The sequence below is a fragment of the Otolemur garnettii genome, unplaced genomic scaffold (genome assembly GCF_000181295.1).
Source record: "Otolemur garnettii isolate 467f Iridium unplaced genomic scaffold, OtoGar3 scaffold00006, whole genome shotgun sequence".
NCBI lineage: Eukaryota > Metazoa > Chordata > Mammalia > Primates > Galagidae > Otolemur > Otolemur garnettii.
The window spans coordinates 44,313,143-44,332,541 of NW_003852401.1; the positions used below are offsets into that span (position 1 = coordinate 44,313,143).

General features: G+C 43.8%; 1 protein-coding gene across 2 annotated transcripts in view; it reads left to right on the top strand.

Annotated features, from left to right (window-relative positions):
* HSD17B3 (hydroxysteroid 17-beta dehydrogenase 3) overlaps window positions 1–16,193 on the top strand; it is a 32,800-nt gene extending 16,607 nt beyond the window's left edge. The window contains exons 4-11 of one of the 2 annotated variants that reach the window (XM_003782996.2): window positions 613–720; window positions 1,878–1,945; window positions 3,211–3,246; window positions 6,015–6,049; window positions 7,147–7,228; window positions 8,165–8,230; window positions 11,398–11,547; window positions 16,043–16,193. In XM_003782996.2, the coding sequence (XP_003783044.1) occupies window positions 613–720; window positions 1,878–1,945; window positions 3,211–3,246; window positions 6,015–6,049; window positions 7,147–7,228; window positions 8,165–8,230; window positions 11,398–11,547; window positions 16,043–16,153 (656 nt within the window). In that variant the 3' untranslated portion in view covers window positions 16,154–16,193. The remainder of the gene's footprint in view (window positions 1–612; window positions 721–1,877; window positions 1,946–3,210; window positions 3,247–6,014; window positions 6,050–7,146; window positions 7,229–8,164; window positions 8,231–11,397; window positions 11,548–16,042) is intronic. The other variant, XM_012813423.2, reaches the window with a different exon arrangement.
* The last annotated feature ends 3,206 nt before the right edge of the window (window positions 16,194–19,399 follow it).

Genomic DNA, 19,399 nt, shown 5'->3' on the forward strand with positions numbered 1-19,399 from the left:
AATATATACTTTGCAAGGTTGTAGGAAATATCAACATAAGATACATCATGTGCAAATGCTTTATGAATGCTACCACTTTGGACAAATACAAAAGGTTGTGCATCTTTGTGGAGGGGACCTGACACATACTGAGCAGAGGCAGCATCGGACCTTATTTTTACAGCCATTAATCCAGGGTGCTCAAACTTGAGCATGGACCACAGAGTCACCTGGAAGTGTGTTAAAACAGATTGCTGGCTGGGCCTTACCTCCACTGTTTCTAATTCAGTAGGTCTAGGGGTGGGGAGCCTGAGAATTTGTATTTCTAACAAACTTCCCAGTGATGCTGATGTTATGTCTGCAGACCCCACTTTGAGAACCACTGTACCAAGTCTATTTGAATGCATATACTAGTCACTGTGGGAACTTTAAGAAACATATAGAAATCATTATTTACAAATCTCTCGGCACTTCTCAGCATTTGCTCTGGGCTGTTTGTTATTTCTAATTGAAGTGATAGGCTGTCCTCTTAAATGTCGGCTCAGGTAGTGTAAGAGCACTGGGGGAACTTCATGGATAAAGTGGGATTTGGACTTCTGTTCGTTCCCCAAAACACTGTTGTTTCTAATGCAGAGTGTACTACAGGGAGCAGTGTGAAGATTATACAAGTGGATTTTACCAAAGATGGCATCTATGAATATATTAAAGACAAACTTAAGGGCTTAGAAATTGGAATTTTAGGTAAGTATTAATAAATTGCAAAGTGCAAAGCTTATTGTAATACCTCAGTGAAATAATTATCCTAGTGACACTTGGTAATTTCATGGCAGCTTAAACTTAATCCATGACCATATTTTAAGCTGTAGCATTAAATTGAGTATTAAAGTTCAATTCTTCAAGAGTTATTACTGTATTAAAAAGTTTATATATGGCCTTGGGATGTATCAAACTTACATATTCCAACCTTTCCAACTATATTTTGTGATATTAAAGTGAATTTTATTTCATGGAACTATAGACATTTGGCAGAAGAGGGATCCCCAAAACATTGACCTACAAGAATTAGCTTAGCAAATGAATATTGCTGTGATTGATCCATGACATAGTGAGTCAGTGTAGTTATTTAAGAATTGACTTTGTTTCTTATTCAGAAAACAGGATAATATCTTTCCTTTTTATTATTATTATTTTTTTATAGAGATGAGGTCTCAATTTTTTCCTCAGCTGGATTTTGATCCCTGGGTTCAAGTAATCCTCTGCTTCAGCCTTCGTAGTAACTGGGGCTACAGGTGTGTCACAGTGCCTGGTTTAAAATTGTATTTTTTTGGTAGTGATTTATAGACAAGGTATTTTATAGTGTGGTCTTTATCATGAAGAAAGTAAGATTGGATTTCTAATCTGCTAATCTGCTTTATAAAATATTACATTTTTATAAATAAAAGTGTAAAACATATCATTGCAGAAAATTTGGAAAGAATAAAGAGGTTTGTCAAAGAAATAGGAATGTTTTAAAATCCCAGTAGTCTGAGATAGTATTTTGATGCACAGCCTTGCCTGGTACATACACAGGTATTTTCAAAACCAGGATTAAATGTCTGTTCTGTTTTGTAATACATATTTTTAAAAACTTACATCACAACATTTTCCCAGGTTTTTAAAATTCTAAGCAGGTATGCTTTTTAATGGCTGCATTCCATTCCAACGTATGACAATACTATGATAAATTTAAGATATCTCCTATTAGTGGACATTTTTCCCCTCCAGTTTCCTAACTGTTATTAAATCATGCTACAGTAAACAACCTCATATGTAAATCTTTTTGTACCTTTTTCTTTTTTTTTTGGAAAATCTTCTCACCTGTTCCTTTGACACATTTTTGTTTTGCCTCTTTCTGCCAGTTAACAATGTTGGAATGCTTCCAGACCTTTTCCCGCGCTATTTCCTTAATACACCTGATGAAATGCAGGTAAACCTGTGCCCTTCCGTGTATGGATTCCTCTCACCCAGGTACTGGGTCCTCTGGCTGGATGATCACCAGGGCCCAGGAGGGTGCGATGGGAAGCCCGTCTGGCCACAATTCTGTATTGCATGGTGTGTGTCTTGAGCTCCCACTTGCTTTTCACCTTAATTCTTGGTACACAGTCAAGTATATTAACACTTTTCATGACTATCTCCAGGATACAGACATCTTCCCCCTTCTCTGCACATCAAAACTTATCTACCACTGCCCCATCCTTTGGGGGCTGTATGCTTTGCTTTATAAAGGGGTGATTCTGCATAACAGATTTATAGCTGTGTGGCACATGGGAGAAGGCTTTCTTTGTCTTTCCATGTAATTAAATTTGTCCATCTTTCAGTGGGGAAGCAGTTTGATTCTGACCCATGGCTGTCATTGTTGGTCATGATTAATTTTTTATGCATTTTGCAGGTCTTGTAGGCACTATTGGTTGACCCTTCCCAAGTCCTCCCTGACCTGTGAAATCAAGGGTTACACCAAGCTGAGCAGGCCATCATGCTCCCATTCCCTAGGTCTGCAGATGTTCCTGTGGTCCTATTGAAGCCCTGAGTTTACTGCACTGCATGTAATGGCAGATCACGGGGACATTGCTATACACCCTTGACAGACTCCTCTCTGGACAACATATCAAAGCCTGTGGTCTCTGTTTCCTACACTCTTTGTTTCTGGCACATCTGTGTCTCTCTATTATGCAGACTCCATGATTGCTCCTCTTTCTTCGTTTATGTCTGCATTTGTGCTTGTGTCTGTGTCTGTTCCTCTTTCCTCACTGTGTTGGGTGATTCTAGTAGTTTCTTTACTGGCCTTTATAACTTAGCACCTTTACCTGTGCCTTACAACCGTTCACCTTTCTGTTCTCTATGCTATTTTGTCTAGGAGCTACATATGCTAACCTCTCTTCCTTCAGCTGGAAATTGACTATCTTCCTTTGAAAAATTATATCTATATTCCTCCCTTCATCTTCGAGGAAACTCTTAATGGACTTCTGTTCAAGATCACGCGCGTATAGAATCACAGAACGGATGTCAGATGTTTCCCAATTCTGGCGCATACTTGCTGAACATCAGTTAGGAGCCTGATTTGCAGGCTGAGTGAGTGATGGAACCGCTTAAACGTGTACTTTTGCTCACTTTGTGATTATTTAGCACTGATCACTTCTCAGGATAATTTCTCTAATGATCAGGCTGATTCTTGGTTGCGATTATTTATTACAGAGCCTCATCCATTGTAACATCACCTCGGTGGTCAAGGTATGTGATGCATATATGTGCTAAGAGCATTAAAATGTAGTAGTGGTTGGAATTTGGGAACTCAGAATTGCCCCCTGTTTTAGTCTGTGTAATAGAAGAAAGCTCACTCTGGAAAAATAACAGAGGGCATGGCTTAAATTTTCTGGACTTTTGTTGTTCAGTAAATATCTATTGAATTAAAGCTCAAGTTCGTCTGTATTCTGATCCTGGCTCAGTTACTAATAGTTGGACTGCATCGGGCAAATTACTTAACCCCTTGAGCTTCATATTCTGCATCTGATATCAACAGAGTTTGGGACTGAGTGATGTCTTAGGTGCCATTCAGGGTTTTTGATTAGGGTTGGGCACACCAAAAAGCTATCCTATACTGTGCCTTTGTGTGAATAAGACAAGGTCACCTTCTCCAGGCAGACAGTTTAGAAAAAGGTGCTATTTAAGAATGAGCACAGCCTGAGGCTGCATGATTTGGTGAATAAATGATATTTTCCTCTGAGGGGATAGAGCCCCCTACCTCAGTCTCACTCATCTGAGTAACATGGACTGGTAGTGGAGGCAGACTGATTTCCCAAAGAAAATTAGGTTACTATCAACATAAAGCAGGGAAATGGATGCTGCATAGACAACCCCCCCCCCCAAAAAAACAATTATTTTGAGGGTGGCACCTGTAGCTCAAAAGAGTAGGGCACCAGCCCCATATGCCAGAGGTGGGTTCAAACCCAGCCCCAGCCAAAAGCTGCAAAAAAAAAAAAAAAAAAACCCAAAAAACAAAAAACAATTATTTTTTGAAGTGGATAAGTTGGGCTGACAATGATAATTTTCACTATTGGTTGTTTTTTTGTAAACGTACTAGCATTTTATTGTTTCTTGCATTTTATAGTTATTGGATACACACATTCTTTTTATGCTGAGCAATCAATGGCTATTTAAAGCCCCCAGCTGATATAATTTTAAGTTTTATATGTCCAGCTCTTGTCTGCAGCCTTACGCCTAAAATCTTTCAGGTTATTTCACACATCGATCTTTGAGTCTTGGGCTGTTTGATCATGGGAGTTTCCCAAATGTATTTGACAACCCTGTGATTCCTTTAGCAAAGAAATGCTTTGATTTGTTAAAAAAAAATTATATATTGGTAGACACTAAGTTTCCTAAGTAACAAAGAAAATAAACTAAAGGTTAGCTTCTAAGTATGCCATGCCCCAATTAGCCACGCTGGTTGGAAACATGATTAATGTCACTTAATTATTTCAAAGGAGCCATCTGGAAACATTAGAGTTCTTTATCAAGGGCAGAGATGGAAGAATATGAGTGTACGGGCAAAGGGAGGTGGAATAAGAAACTAAATGTTGAGAGCTTTGAGATAGGGACCTACAAAATTCAATGTTGTCTCTCTAACTGGGATCATGCACTCAACAAGGCAAGTGAATTCATTTGGGAGACTTCAAGGAAATGCAATTGGACAGCCCTCAGATAACACCCCTAAAGAAGTTAGTCAAGAAAAGAGCTCTGACATCTGGTCTTTCATCCTTCCCTCACCTCCAGCAAAGTCAGTCAGTGAGTTCTATACAGTTCCAGTCCCCCAGAAACTCCCCCCCTCCCCCGCCAGGAACCCCCAGCAGTGAAAACAGAGGTCTCAGAGAGAGGCCCAGGGCCTGGGCTGTGAGATGCAGCAGTGCCAAGGACACAGTCTGCTACGAAGCCACTGCTGAGCCCCTAGACAACACGGAGAAATAGCCAAAACTTTCCTTCTGGCCCCAGGTCTCCTTTACCTTCTGCCCCTCTCCTTTCATTTGGATCCTCTGTCTCAAACCTGCTCTTAGACCAGGGCCTGATTCCAGTCAATGATGCTTCAGAAAACATTTCTATCTATGGGGTTGCCTTTTCTTCGTTCACAAAATGTGTGCCTTGAAATTAGGGAATGAAAACTTCTTTTAGAGGAAGATTTAGGCTCCAGAGTGGTGAGGAAGACCTTCTCAAGGTCACGGTAGGTTGAGATGGCAAAGAGGCTTCTAAACCCTGTTGTAAGCCAGGCCACGTGCTCTGTCTGCAAGCTGTTTCACAGCCCACCCACAGGCTGCATGTGCTGTGGCAGTTGAACTGGAGAGATGGCCTTCTCCATCTGTCATCTTATACATGAGATGCTCATAGATTCTTGTTAGGCTTCCTGACAGTCCTCCAGTTCTGACTCATGGCTGACCTCCTTTTGCCTGTCATCAGACTATCTGGGGAACCTTAGGGACTTCCTTTTGCATGTCACCCACAGCCAATTCCCGCCAATTTTCACTGCCCTTATTTTCCTGGAAGGCTTTAGCTTCAGGGGGAAGAAACCAGAGTCAGTTTGCCATCTGTCTGGGTTGCCTCTCGTGGGTTCCAACCAGTCACTAGGGTTGCCAGAATAACCTCCAATGAGTACTGGAATTATTATTATTTTTTTTTGAGACAGACTCTCACTCTGTCACCCTCAGTAGAGTGCGTGGTGTCACAGCTCATAGCAACCTCAAACTCCTAGTTTTAGGTGATCTTCTTGCTTTAGCCTCCCAAGTAGCTGGGACTATAGTCGCTCACCACAACCAGCTAATTTTTCTATTTTTAGTAGAGATGAGGTCTCATTCTTCCTTAGGCTGGTCTCAAAAATACTAGCAATTTTTGAGGCCATCTGAGAAGATTAAGCTTCCCTCCACCTCAGCTTCCTCTAGCACTTGTTTCCCTAAGTTCCCTGCCCATTGCCACTTAGTTCCTTCATCAGGCTTAACTTTGGCCTTCTCTTCTAGATGACACAGCTAGTTCTGACACAGATGGAATCAAGGTAAGGTTTTCCTTTGAACCTGTGTGGACCAGCACAGCCTCCATGCCCTGGCAGTCAGCCAACTCGGGGACTAGAGAGATAGGGTTCATTAGGCTGCTGCTTGGACAAATGATCAAACCTATGATGAAAGGATGTAGAGATTGCGGAGGAAAAACTAACATTCTGGGCCAGGCCAGCTCTGCAAACAGACTAGCATATTTGAAGGTCAAATGTAACAGATTATCAGAGGGAGGAAGAGAATAGCAACATCAGCACATGTTGGAGTTAAAAAACTTAACTCATGTTGAGCATAAAACACTTGAGGAGCCGGCCTGATACCAAGACCGTCTCCTTATCATTATGAGTTTCAGCTTTTGTCAGAACGAATGCTTCAATTTATTGGTAAAAATCACCATCCCATCAGTTTCTCCATTTATACCATATTTATATCACCCTATTACAAGGCCCAATTGGGAGCTCAGGTGGTATTCATTAAAAGCAAATGGGTTGATAGTTTTATCTTCCCTAGAGGGAGAGGGAGCTTGGCCTTGTATTCTAATTTGTAGACCCCTCTCCTCCAAATTGAAATCATCTAATTGGGAAGGATTAAGGATATTGAATTTCAAAGGACAAGGCCCCTGGAGACTTGTGTAGGGATATCTGTGTGAGCAGATGCTGTACTGTCAAATTCCACCCTTGACGGGATTCCACCTTAGGACATCTTTGTTGCTGTGTGGATCATCATCGTGAGTCTGAAGGGACCCGCAGCTCATGTGGTCACATTTAAGGGAGGAGAACGACTTCCCCCTTAAATCCTGTCTGAGCTGGGCTGGTTATCCATATTTTGGCAGGAAGGGCCTTGCTGAAGCAAAGCTTATGTTTTAGCAACAAGCCCTTGATTTCTCATGACTGCCAAGAGCCATTACTGTGTGGTGTCCTCCTGGAGAAGGCAGCAGAAGTTCCTTCCACTCACAGTTCTCGGAAACAGAGCGCTTAGCACACGTGGAAGCCTAGCAAGCAGGGAGTCTGACAGTGGTCCCCAGAGCCCCTTTGCTTTCTTTCTACTCAAAGCGGGATGTGCCACGCAGCAATGGAAACTTTGCTTCCTTGCCTTTTAGGCGGAGAGGTCTCATCCTCAACATTTCCTCTGGGATAGCCCTCTTTCCTTGGCCACTGTACACCTTGTACTCGGCTTCCAAGGTGAGTGATAGATAACATGTCACCCGCGTCTCTTCCTGCTTCCTCTTATTTTTTTCCAGTTGGCATTTTCCGTGGGATCATCTAGCAGGTTGATGGAGAGGTTTGTCTGCAGGCACCCTTCTATGCGCGGGGGAGCTAGTGGTCCGGGGTCCATCTGCAAATTAGAGAAAGGCGCCCCCTCTGGGCGTGTGAAGCTCTGCAGCCCACAGAGCCGGCCAGGATGCCAACCCCACCCATGCAGGCGGGCCCTCTCCCCGCAGACAAGTTTCACTGAAGCTTCCTCCCCTCCTGAAGCCCTACCTTGCTGTCCGTGAGGCTGACTCATAAACACAACCCCAGGAGAAGGGAGCTCCCTGCTAGGGAGCACCTCTCCAGCTTCCCCAGTAGGTTAGTCTGTATGCAGCGGCAATAGGGATGTATTTATCCCCAAACCTGTGTTCCTATTGAGGAAGGTTGCTCTTCCTAGACCAAAGAATGAAGTGCTGATTCTCCCCAGGACAAAGGGCTGCATTCTCCCTCTGCTTTCTTTCCTCCCCACCCCCCTGCTTTGTTAAGGCACGTGCACAAATAACAATTGTATACATTGACAGTGTACAATGTGATATTTTGACATATGTGTATATTGTGAATGGATTAAGTCAAGCAAATTAACATATCTACGACTTTACATTTTTTGTGTGTGCAGCAAGAAACACTTAAAGTCTTCTCTCTTAGTAATTATGAAGTATACAATACAGTGTTGTTAACTGTAACCACAGGCTATACAACCCCAGCACTTGTGTATTCTACATAACTGTATCTTGGTCCCCTGGGATTCATGGTCCCCCACTGTATTTTAAGGTAAAATAGTGCCTCTGGGGTGTCCCCTTGAAATCTAAGTCGGTTCTGATGAGGAAACAAACTCTGGGCCTTAGGTGTTTCTCCTTCTCACTCCAGGCTTTTATGTGCATGTTTTCCAAGGCGCTGCAAGTGGAGTATAAAGAGAAAGGAATCATCATCCAGGTGAGGAGGGCAGTTGTGTGTCCTTGGGAGCGAGCACTCTGGAGTCCCTGGAACTGGGGCCATTGCCTCCTGCAGGACAGGCCATGTTCTTATGACCAGAAGGGAGATGAGCTGGTTGGGTTCCCATGAATGTCTCTGGGGCAGCTGCAGCCACCTCAGTCCCACCTGCTGCTAAGGCTTCTGTTGCCCTCCCCAGTGGCCAGTGTTCAGAAATGCTCCAGATGCTGCATCAGAACAGAAATTGGGGTCTTGCCTTTTCTTTTCTGCCCTAGGTACAGCAGACAAGGCTTAGGTGTATTAGGGATTGTGGAAAAGAGAAAAATAAGACAAAACAAAAGTGAGCAAGTATCTATGTTGGAAAGAAGGGAAAACCTCATGCCTGGGGAGGGAGTCTTCCCTGGGAATACTTTCCCACACCCTGGTTACTGGGCAGTAGAGGAAAGGACACCTTGTTTCCCCTTCCACCTACAAGGGCAGAGCCACCATGGAGATTATCCGTCCTCACCCAAAGAGGGCTGGCTTGTCACTGCCACCTGGAGGCTGAGCACTGTGACCTTCTGAAGTATCAGTGATTTACCTGCACTTGGTTCAACAACAGAGTTAGAGTTAAGTTGTGTCTGGATTCTAGAATAAATAGAAGTATTTTTTGATTTTGTTTTAGTTATTGTTTGAGAGAAGAAGTGTTATGATATACTATTAGAAATGAAAAAGGCCCAAAGTTATAACTTCAAAATTACTGCTACGCACATGGGTTTTTAATTAAAATGCCCTGGTGGGAGTATTTGAGGTGGCTGGTACTGTAAACTAACCAGCTGCAGGATATAAAGCTTATTAAATAGGCAGATATGAGTTAATGGTAGGAATTTGGCCAATAACATCATTTTCCCAGCCTAGTAGGTGACTGTAACAGCCATGTCATGGTGCCACAGTCCCCCTGCTGAACGAGTCTCACCCATCAGAGATTTCTTCTCCCCTCCATACTGTTTTCCATTCTCTAACTCCCCACTGAAGCTCAAGTTCCCTTTTGCAACAGTGCTGCTCTGCACAGATTATTTGTTGCAGGAAAAAAAAAAGAAAATCTCAGTGGCTTAAAACAACAGAGTTCTTATTTTGAATTCACTGTACACATTTGCTGTGAGCTGCCAGGAGACACGAGTGTGTGGTAGTGATGCTGATGGACCAGCCGCCATCCTGGGTGTTGTTAACTGACAATGAAAAATGAACAGGAGCTCTAGAGGATCTTGCTTTGACAACTGAGTGCTCTGGCCCTGAAATCACATGCCACTTCTGCAAATAACTCATTGCCAGATCTGGTTACACAGTCCCACCCAGACGCAGGGATCCAGGAAGTACAAATCTATCATGTATCCAGAAGAAGAAAACTAGAAATCCTTGGTGATTTCTAAACATGCATGGTCCCCACCCTTGCTTCCTAGCCATGTGGCACTCGTAGCATTGTCCTGCTCTTGGTCAGCATGGGCCGTGGTCATTGTAGGCCATGGCTACTAAGGTGCTCTGTGAGGCAGCAGGATTGGGCAGAGAAGGGAGTGGAGGAAGGCTCCCTTCCCTAGTGCAGTGGCCTGGAGCTGCTCTCTGAACAAGTAACAGAATGTAAAAAGACTGACCTTTCAAAAACCTAGAGGCTTTTTCAAAGGCACATACAGTTGGTGCTCAATAAATATTTAGAAAATGAATGAGGAAGTGTATACTATAGATTTGGGTTTGAATTTCATCCAAGTGATCCTAATCTGCTTAAACTCTGTGAGCCTCAGTTTCCCCATCCATAAAAAGAAATTACTTCTCTGGATTATAGTGAAGATTTAATGAATAAGCATACAACTTTGAACATGATTTAAGCCTGTATTTTGTATATGAAAGTGTTTTGTCAACCATAACTTATGTAGGAATGAAAATTCTTCTTATTATTTTCCTATCTGGAAGCTGTAGTTGAGAGTGGTGCTTTTTATGTTTCTCAAAGAGTAACTGTTTGAGTAGCTCAGAAGAAAAGTGTTAGGCAAATGAACCACAGCTTTAGTTTCCATAAGAACCAATGCAAGGTGGGAGGCCAAGCCCAGGCCAGAGGATCACTTAAGCTCAGGAGTTCGAGACCAGCCTGAGCAAGAGCAAGACCTCTTCTCTACTAAAAATAGAAAAAAATAATTTAAAAAGAGAGAAAGAGAGAGAGATAAATGAGCCCCGTCCAGTGGTAGGACTATAGTCACAGCTTCTTAGGAGGCAGAGGCAGGAGCTTGAACCCAGGAGTCTGAGGTTGTCATGAGCTAGGCTGATGCCTTTGCACTGTAGCCTGGGCAATGGAGTGAGACTCTGTCCCAAAAAACAAAGCAAAACAAACAAACAAAAAAACCCTGATCCAATTGGATTAATTGACTCATAATTGAATTCAGTTATGAAGCAATGTGATTTCAAATGTGGTGTGAAGAAAAATAAAACCAAGAAAAGTAGCACAGATATTTTTTCTTTCTAAAGATGCCAAGGTCTGTGTGTCTGGGAATAAGGTTTATGCCATTAGGGGTTCTCATGACAGGCCGCAATGTGGTTAGACCACACTGGAAACTTAGTGTCAGGTTTTTAGGGGACAATGTGTGGTTGTTTATTTTTCTTACCAAAACAGAAGAAGATTGTGAGGTATGTGCCACTCTTGATTCCTAACTGAAATGAGAAAGAAAGAATCCAACATGTCTTAAGTTGCTCCAACTTCAGCTGTATATACTAGAAATAAACTTCTGAGGTAGAGCTGCTAGAGTAAATACAGGACAGCCAATGAAGCTGGAGTTTCAGATGAATATGAATAGTTTTAGTTTGAGTCCCAAGCAATACTCGGGACATAATGATGCTGAGAGTTTTTCATTGTTTGAACCTCAAATTTATGCAGATGTTCCTTTTCCCGCATTTTCACTTGCTGCGTCTGGCAACCTTGTTCTGAGAGACAGCTCATGTCCTCTCAGATGCCCTGTGAGCTGAAGAGGGCAATTGGGCTGTCTGATGGGTGGTTGGGTGGCCAAAGAAACCAAACTTTCTGATTCCCAGCTTTGTGTCAGTTCTGTGCCTTTTATCTTTTAAGATCTCAAAACTTTTAGAAAGGCAAAGAGTCAGGAAATAGTGGGATGGCTTGTCTCCTGTGCTGTGGTCTTTATTTCTCATTTTAGGTGCTGACCCCATATGCTGTTTCGACCGCAATGACGAAGCATCTAAAAACCAATTTGATAACCAAGACTGCTGATGAGTTTGTTAAAGAATCACTGAACTACATCACGATTGGAGATGAAACCTGTGGCTGCCTTGCCCATGAAATCTTGGTAATTGGCCATGTCTTTTGTTCTGGAGGCAAGGTGGGGTGCAGGCAGCCCTAGCAGGGCTTGGCCAGGTCTCCCTTGCTGTTAGGGTGCTCAGCAATTCTCTCCCAGCAGGATGGGTTAACCCTGAGCAGTAACTTGGCACTGACAAGAAGTATGTGGCTGGGGCAGAGAGGGTGGAGGGCTGGGTAATCAGCCCATGGAGAGCTCAAAGCCAGCAAGTGTCATCCTCGGCTGCCTCAGTCCTCCATTCAGAAAGGAAGGTGGCTCCCAGGAGCTCCTGGACAGGGAAGACTGACCCCTGGAGCTTCCTTGTCAGGGCTGTTGTCTTCCTTGGCCCTCAGCTGTAGTAAATGTGTAACCAGCCCTTCAAGGGAAAAAAACCAAACCAAACCATTTGCTGAGTTCCGTAGTGTAAATCTTCCCATCGTGGCTGATTTTAAGCGCCAAGCCATCGGTGCATGTGCACTGAGGAGGGAGGAGTGAGCAGGACAGGCTCTGTAGCAAGGCCAAGCCGGCTCCAGCTCCCTGCAGGCTGTACCAGACATGGAAATGAGGGTCATTGGCACGTAGTATAGGAAGTTTTCACCTTTCCTGAATTGCTTTTAAAAACAAACACAAAGGTAGGGCAGCCCATATGCCGGAGGTGGCAGGTTCAAACCCAGCCCCCGCCAAAAACCACAAACAAACAAACAAACACACAAACCAAAAAACAAACAAATAAACAAACAAACACAAAGGCTTGGCACTCGTAGCTCTGTGGTTAGGGTGCCGGCCACACATACCAGGGCTGCTAAACAACAATGACAACTGCAACAAAAAAATAGCTGGGCATCATGGAAAGCACCTGTAGTCCCAGCTACTCGGGAGGCTGAGGCAAGAGAATTGCTTAAGCCCAAGAGTTAGAGGTTGCTGTGAACTGTGACGCCATGACACTCTACCATAGTAAGACTCTGTCTCAGAAAAAAAGAAAGAAAATAAAATAAAAATTAATTAAAATAAACAAACACAAAGAGGAAATGAAGGTAGACTCGAGGGTTTCACACTCATACTGAAATGAACAGTGTCAGTGTCTGTCTTCAGCCCCCACAGAGAATTTTAAATGGATTTCCCTCAACTTACTCATAACCTGTTGACTTTCTCCTCTACCTTACAGCCTTTCTATTGTAGGAATTGGATCTCTCTCCATGCTCGTGCGCTCTCTCTCTCCTTTCTTTCTCTTCTCTCGCTCTTCCTTTCTCTCTCCTTTTCTCTCTTCTCTCTCTTTTTCTCTCTTTCCTCTCTATCTCTTTTCTCTCCCCCCTCTCTTTCACCTTTCTCTCTCTCCTCTCACTCCTCCCCTCACTCCCCCTTTCCTCTCTCTTTCATGGATGCTAGAAGGATTCATGAATCAATGCACTTTCAAAATATTCCTTTACCTCCTGGGACTTACGAAGACTCTGGCAAGACATCTAGAACTTCCTTATGTTATTACTTGCCATTTTTACTGTAGAACCTCAACAACATGCAGAATCATCAACTTAACTCACACCACAAGGTAGACATGCAGAAAGACGACAAGATCTTTATTCTGCTACTATGATATGGTCTTTCTCCAAATCACTGTTTGCTGCAGGGAAATGAATTGAATGTCTAACAAGTTTAGACTTAGTTTGATCTGGTTATCTGAGCTGTCCATTTAGGGAATGTACTCTCCGTTATGCAGAGAAAAAGGTTCAGTCTTCCTGGGGGCCTCCCTTCTTCCTGCCTCTCTCACTAAGATGGCACTGGGGAGAACAGTCCCTGCTGGTCCTTACGTGTGGGTCGGCTGTTATCCTTCATCTTTATCTACCTGGGTGGTTGCTCACCTTGCTGGAATGTCTGTGGCGTATGAGGGTGATGAACCTTTGCCCCACCTGCTGAGGGTACGGATCCACGAGTCTCTGCCACATGCCCCGTCCAGCTATGGGCCTGCAGTCTGTCTGCAGCTGTGGTCACAGAGGCTCATTGGCCTTCATCTCTGTGTCATCACCAATATGAATCAGAGGGAAAGCTGGGGAAGCCAAATCTCACTACCTAGCTCACCATGCTGAGAAATTGTTCTGTGGTTGCCCCCAGAAAAGTGGGGGCAAAACCCCCCTTTACCCTCAGGGCCACCCTTACTTATGTGTCACACTTCTCCATCCTTCATCCCCAGCCCCCAGCCTAAGCCCTGAGGACACGCTTCTGACTTCTTCTTCTTTCTCTCTGCCCTCTTCCCTCTTCCGCTTTGTCACCAGGGCAGAAAATGACAGACTCCTTGCATACTTTCTGGGTTTCACAGCCTGTCCCCGGGCTAGGTTTAGCCAGTGGGTATGAAATCTCCTCTGTCTTCTGGAGAAGGCTGTGATCTTAGTCCTCCAGGACTTGGCTTAAATGGGATCCATCGGCATCTGGAAAATGTTTTCTTAGACAGCAGCCTAGCTTATATAATCCAGTTCTAGATGTCAAAAGTTGAATAATTTTTTGACTTTTCTTTTTTGATGTCATAGATAATAAATTCTAATCTCTCCAGACAAACAGACGCCAAGAATTGACTAGAAAAAAGAGTTTTTGTGTTCAGTAAAGTGGGAGAGAAAACAAATGAAAATACATTAACTACTACAACCAATTTGGAATTTGCCTGGATTAGACAAATCATTGTATCTAAAGTGATAAGTGATCAAATAGAACCAACTGGTAAATAGGACATCCTTCCCTTATAAAGAGGTGAGGCCAAGACAGTCCCTTCTGACAGCCGGAGGACTGGGCTGGGGACTGAGGCAGGAATGGATCTCTTACCTATGGAACTCATGTCATACTTGGAGGGTTTGCATGTGTTACCTTGCTTGATCATCCTAAGGCTGTGGTGAGATAAATCTTACAATCCACCTTTTACAGTTGCGGACACTGAAACTCAGAGCTGCATAAGCTGGTAATGGCACCAAGGCTGCCCAGCTGGTAATGGTGAAGGCAGGATTTAAGTCTACTTTTATTTGGGGCTAGAGCCTTTCCAGGATGGGAGGGGAGCAATGGAAATGCAGATGAAAGATGGACCCTTTTAGAACATTTCTAAGGGGACTGGAATTTAAATTCTTTTTTTTTTTTTTTTTTGCAGTATTTTGGCTGGGGCTGGGTTTGAACCCACCACCTCTAGTATATGCGGCCAGAGCTCTATTCCTTTGAGCCATAGGCGCCGCCCTAAATTCTTTTTTTATGGCTGATTGCACTGTGCCAAAACACTTAAAGACAAAACTACAAAAAGGGCTTGATTTTGCTGTGAGACAAAAAAAAGAAGCTCTGATTAGGAAAAGAATGAAGTTCTTGAGGGAGGAGCTGTACCGATTCATTGACTCAGTTAACGGATGAAGATTTCAGCTTTGGTTCCCAGAAGCTATCTTTAGGCCTGACCTCAGAAAATCTCAGAGTATAAAGATCTGAGGATCTGAGCTGCCTAAAAAAATATGAACAGCTCTCTGAAAAGTCTAAGTTTCCCTTTAGTAGAAATTCTGTTGTTTTCTAGGGAGAAGGTTGATTGAGGAATGTTGGATTAACAGGGTCATGCTGTGGACAAAATGATTGCATCTGGGGTCCTGGCCCTGTCATACAGGACATGGGGTGATGTGAGGGCAAGAAATCTTCCAAGGCCCATACCTACAGCTTGGAATGCATTTAACTTATACTTTCCCCCCTTTTTAAAAGCAAATGTTCCATGTTAATAATTCATGCCTTTCTATGACTGCCTTTCATTCATTAACTCATTTGGATGCTCATATATTTGCTTAGCACATGATGTGTGCCTCAGGGATTATATTTGTGATTCTTTCTTGGAATCTCATTTTTTTTTTTTTTTTTTGAGACAGAGTCTCACTCTGTTGCCCAGGCTAGAGTGTAGTGGCATCAGCCTAGCTCATAGCAACCTCAAATTCCTGGGCTCAAGTGATCCTCCTGGCTCAGCCTCCCAAGTAGCTGGACTATAGATGCCCACCAAGACATCCACCTAATTTTTCTATTTGTAGTAGAGATGAGGTCTCGCTCTTGCTCAGATTGGTCTTGAACTCAAGGGATCCTCCCACCTCAGTCTCCCAGAGTGCTAGGATTATAGGTATGAGCCACTGTGCCTGGCCAATCTCATTTTAACAGGACCTTGGTGGACAGGGGACACTGGAAGTGGGACCACAGGAGGAGCAAGTATACACTGAGAAAAAGAGGAAGTCGGGCAGTTAGTTCACAGAGTTTCCCTCATTTAGAATTTCCTTAGCTCTGACTCTACCTGAGTGTCAAAGGAGTTTAAAGGGACTGGTTTGTTGTCTAAGAAAACCTCAAATACTGAGAAAGTGTCACAAGACCCATTGAACTATTTAAAAGATTTGGGGACTTCACTTTAGTAGTCAGTAAAAAATACTTTCAAAGGCCCTGAATAGGAACTGAGCTGCCTGAGCTGCAGACCTTCCCTGCTCTGCTTTCGTGCCAGACACTCTTGTTTTTTTGTCTGTTGAAGGCGTGCTTTCTGAGCCTGATCCCCTCCTGGGTCTTCTACAGCACTACCTTCCAAAGGCTGCTCCTGACCCGCTACACCGATTACCTGAAGCAGAACTCCAAGGCCAGGTAGCTGTGTTTCCTGGCCACACGTGGAATCCAATGTGGCTTTTCTTCACCAGTTCTGCGTTGTCACAGAGGACTAGAAGACAAGACCAACACCCTTCACCCTGAAACCCCAAGCTGGATGGGAACAGTGTCACAGAGACTTAGAACATACTTTCTTTTTTGCCACTTTACTTGAGTCTGGAGATTTGGGGGGAAAGCTGTCGTGTAAAACCATGTGTTGTGCCATGGGGTTTTAGGATTTGGGGTATGAGGAGATAAAGCTGTTTATGGGTAAAATTGGAAGAATTTCAATAGTGGGCTTATTACAGGCTGGAGGGTCTGATGCAGCCACACACGAAAACTGTCCCCTCCACTTCCTCCCCCTCTCCTCCTAAGACAAAGCCACAAAGGATCTGGTTAGCCCCACCCCTAACAGCCCACACAAAAGGACCCTAACCTTCTTGGCAAGCTGTAAAATTTGCCCACCCCCTATGGCCCCATATAAAAGGGTCTCTAACTGCCCTCAGATGCAGATGCCACCTCTTCACTGCCCAGGTGGGTCACCCTCCTCATTCAATAAACCTGGCCTGAATATCTCTGCCGCAGTCTTATCTTTGGGTGCCACTGCTCACACCTTTCATTATATAAATGTGGTGAGATGAAACTTCAGATTCTTGGAATATCGAGAACAATTATACCTAATAAGCTACTTTTGTTGGTGGTGGTGTTTTTGAAACAGGGTCTTACTCTGTCACCCAGGCTGGAGTGCAGTGGCATCATTATGGCTCAATGCAACCTCCTGCCTCAGCCTCCAAGTTGCTGGCCTACAGGTGTGCCTACCAGGCCTGGCTAATTATTTTATTCTTTGTAGAGATGGAGTCCTACTATTACCCATTCAGTGGGAGGGGATGCCAAACCTACTTCTGGATGGGAGGAGTATCAAATGTAATTGTAGATACTGTCATGCCCATCTTTGGAAAATACGATGTGCCCCACCAATTAATCTTGGTATAAGTGTTTGTTGTGCCATCTATCAATTATGAATTACTTGGCCTTTCAACCTAGTGCTGGAGCAAAGTATAGACATTTTGTTTGTAGAAAACTTTATATCAAAAGCCTGGTAAATTTGCCTTTGAAGAAGAACTTTCACAATCAGCAGCTTAGGTGGAAAAGGAATACACTTCACTTTATACATCCTGGCATGGATTTTAGAGACAATTTTTAATTGTAAGATATTGGTGTTTTTCTAATGTATTACTCCTCAACCGATTTGCATGGTTGTCCAATAAGCTTCTTCAGGGTCTTTAAAGTAAGAGAGAATTTCTTCAGAGGAGAGGCTCCAAGATGTCAGTGGGACTGGGTTATGAAATGAGGGCAGAGCAGCTTTGTGTTTGAAGATCTCTATCCCAGTTACCACCAGTATTATATAATAGGACACTAATCATAGGGATGATGTAAGGCCTCGTAACGACTTGAGAATTAGGTACTAGCTTTGTAGATGAAGAAACTGAGGCACAGAAGAGTTGACTAGTGTGTAGTGAGTGGCAGTGCTGGGGTTTGAACCTGCATAATCTCTTTCCTGCATCCCTAGGCTAAAACACAACAGTAGAGCCCTACAGAGGGGACTAAGTGTATATAATTGAAATCAATGTCAAAGGGTGAACATTATACTCTGTATTTTCCGCTTTCACACATCATGCAGACAAGGAGAAGAATCAGGTTTCTGCAGCCAGGCCTACATGTCTGGATTTCAACGCTGACCATTTTCCAAATTCACCATCCTCTGGGAATCATTCAGGAACAGGGAGGCCTGCCAAGTCTCACTGACCTTTTGTTTCCGAGAAGCAGCACTGGACCCTTGCTTCTCGCCTAATTCTCTTATCTTTGGAGGTCTGGGGAGCCCAGGGATAGACCAGCATCAGAAGCTGGCTGTTTGCATAGACTTGTTCCCTGTGAGTTCTTCCAGCCTCCCATCTGTGCTGCCTCCTAGGATGCCAAAGGCCGAAGAGGCCCTAGGACAACCCTGGGAGCCAGGAAATGAGGTGATTATGGGCTGCTGCTCCGTGAAGCGTCAGCAGCTGTTTCTAGGGCGGTTCCCTGGGGTTTCATTCTTGCCTTGCTCTATGGACAAGAACCAGAGTGCCCCACTTCAAAGACTCGTTAAGCCAGTGCTTTCCAGAGAAAGCCGAAGATGGTCATCTTGGAGCCAGCATGCTTTTAATCAGATTGGTCCACGTCTGATGCCAGAAAGAGCTGATGGCCCTCCCTGTGGTTTATCCACCGTGCTCGGGACTCAGCTGACTCACTACTGCCCTCTCATGGCCTGAGAGAAACTGTTGGGTCTTTCCCACCTAATGCCGCAGAAATTTTAGAACAGAAGACAATTTAGGTGAAGAAATGCCTCAATTTTTTGAGCTGCCTGTGTGTGCGTGTGTGTGTGTGTGCGCGTGTGTGTGCGTGTGTGTGCGCGTGTGCGTGTGTGTGTGTGTGTGTGTGTGAACGTGCGCGGTCACGCGTAGGGGTTGAGGCTACAGAAGCAAAGGAGCCGTTTCTGTTTCACAGGCTCTGACAAGATAACTGACAACCGGCCCCGTCAGCTGGCTGCTTTGGGTTCTCGTTACCTATCTCATCAGTAAAATTAGAAGGTTTTACTACATGATCTAGCTTTTTCTATTCAGCTCTTTTAGTCTGTAAATCTCAAGTAAGTTGTGGAAATGAACTGTCTGTTTTTAATCTTTAATCGTTTTCCTGATTACATACACAGTGTAGGTAATATAAAAACTGGAGAAAAAAGAGAAGAAAACATAAGTTACCAGTTATTGTCCTACTTCTCAGAGTTAGCCGTTCTTCATTGATTTCTTTTCTAATTTTCCCCTTGGTTATTTATTTAGTTTAGGGGTTTTTTTTGTTTGTTTGTTTTTTGTTTTTGTTTTTGTTTTTTTTTTTTTGAGACAGAGTTTTACTTTGTTGCCCTTGGTAGGTTGCCCATGGCATCACAACTCACAGCAACCTCAAACTCTTGGGCTCAAGCCATTCCCTTGCCTCAGCCTCCCAAGTAGCTGGGACTAAGGGCACCTACCACAATGCCTGTTTTTTTTTTTTTTCTTTAGAGACAAAGTCTTATTTTGTCACCCTCAATAGAGTGCTGTGGCATCACGGCTCACAGCAACTTCCAGCTCTTGGGCTTAGGCGATTCTCTTGCCTCAGCCTCCTAAGTAGCTGGGACTGCAGGTGCCTGCCACAATGCCCAGCTATTTTTTTGTTGCAGTTT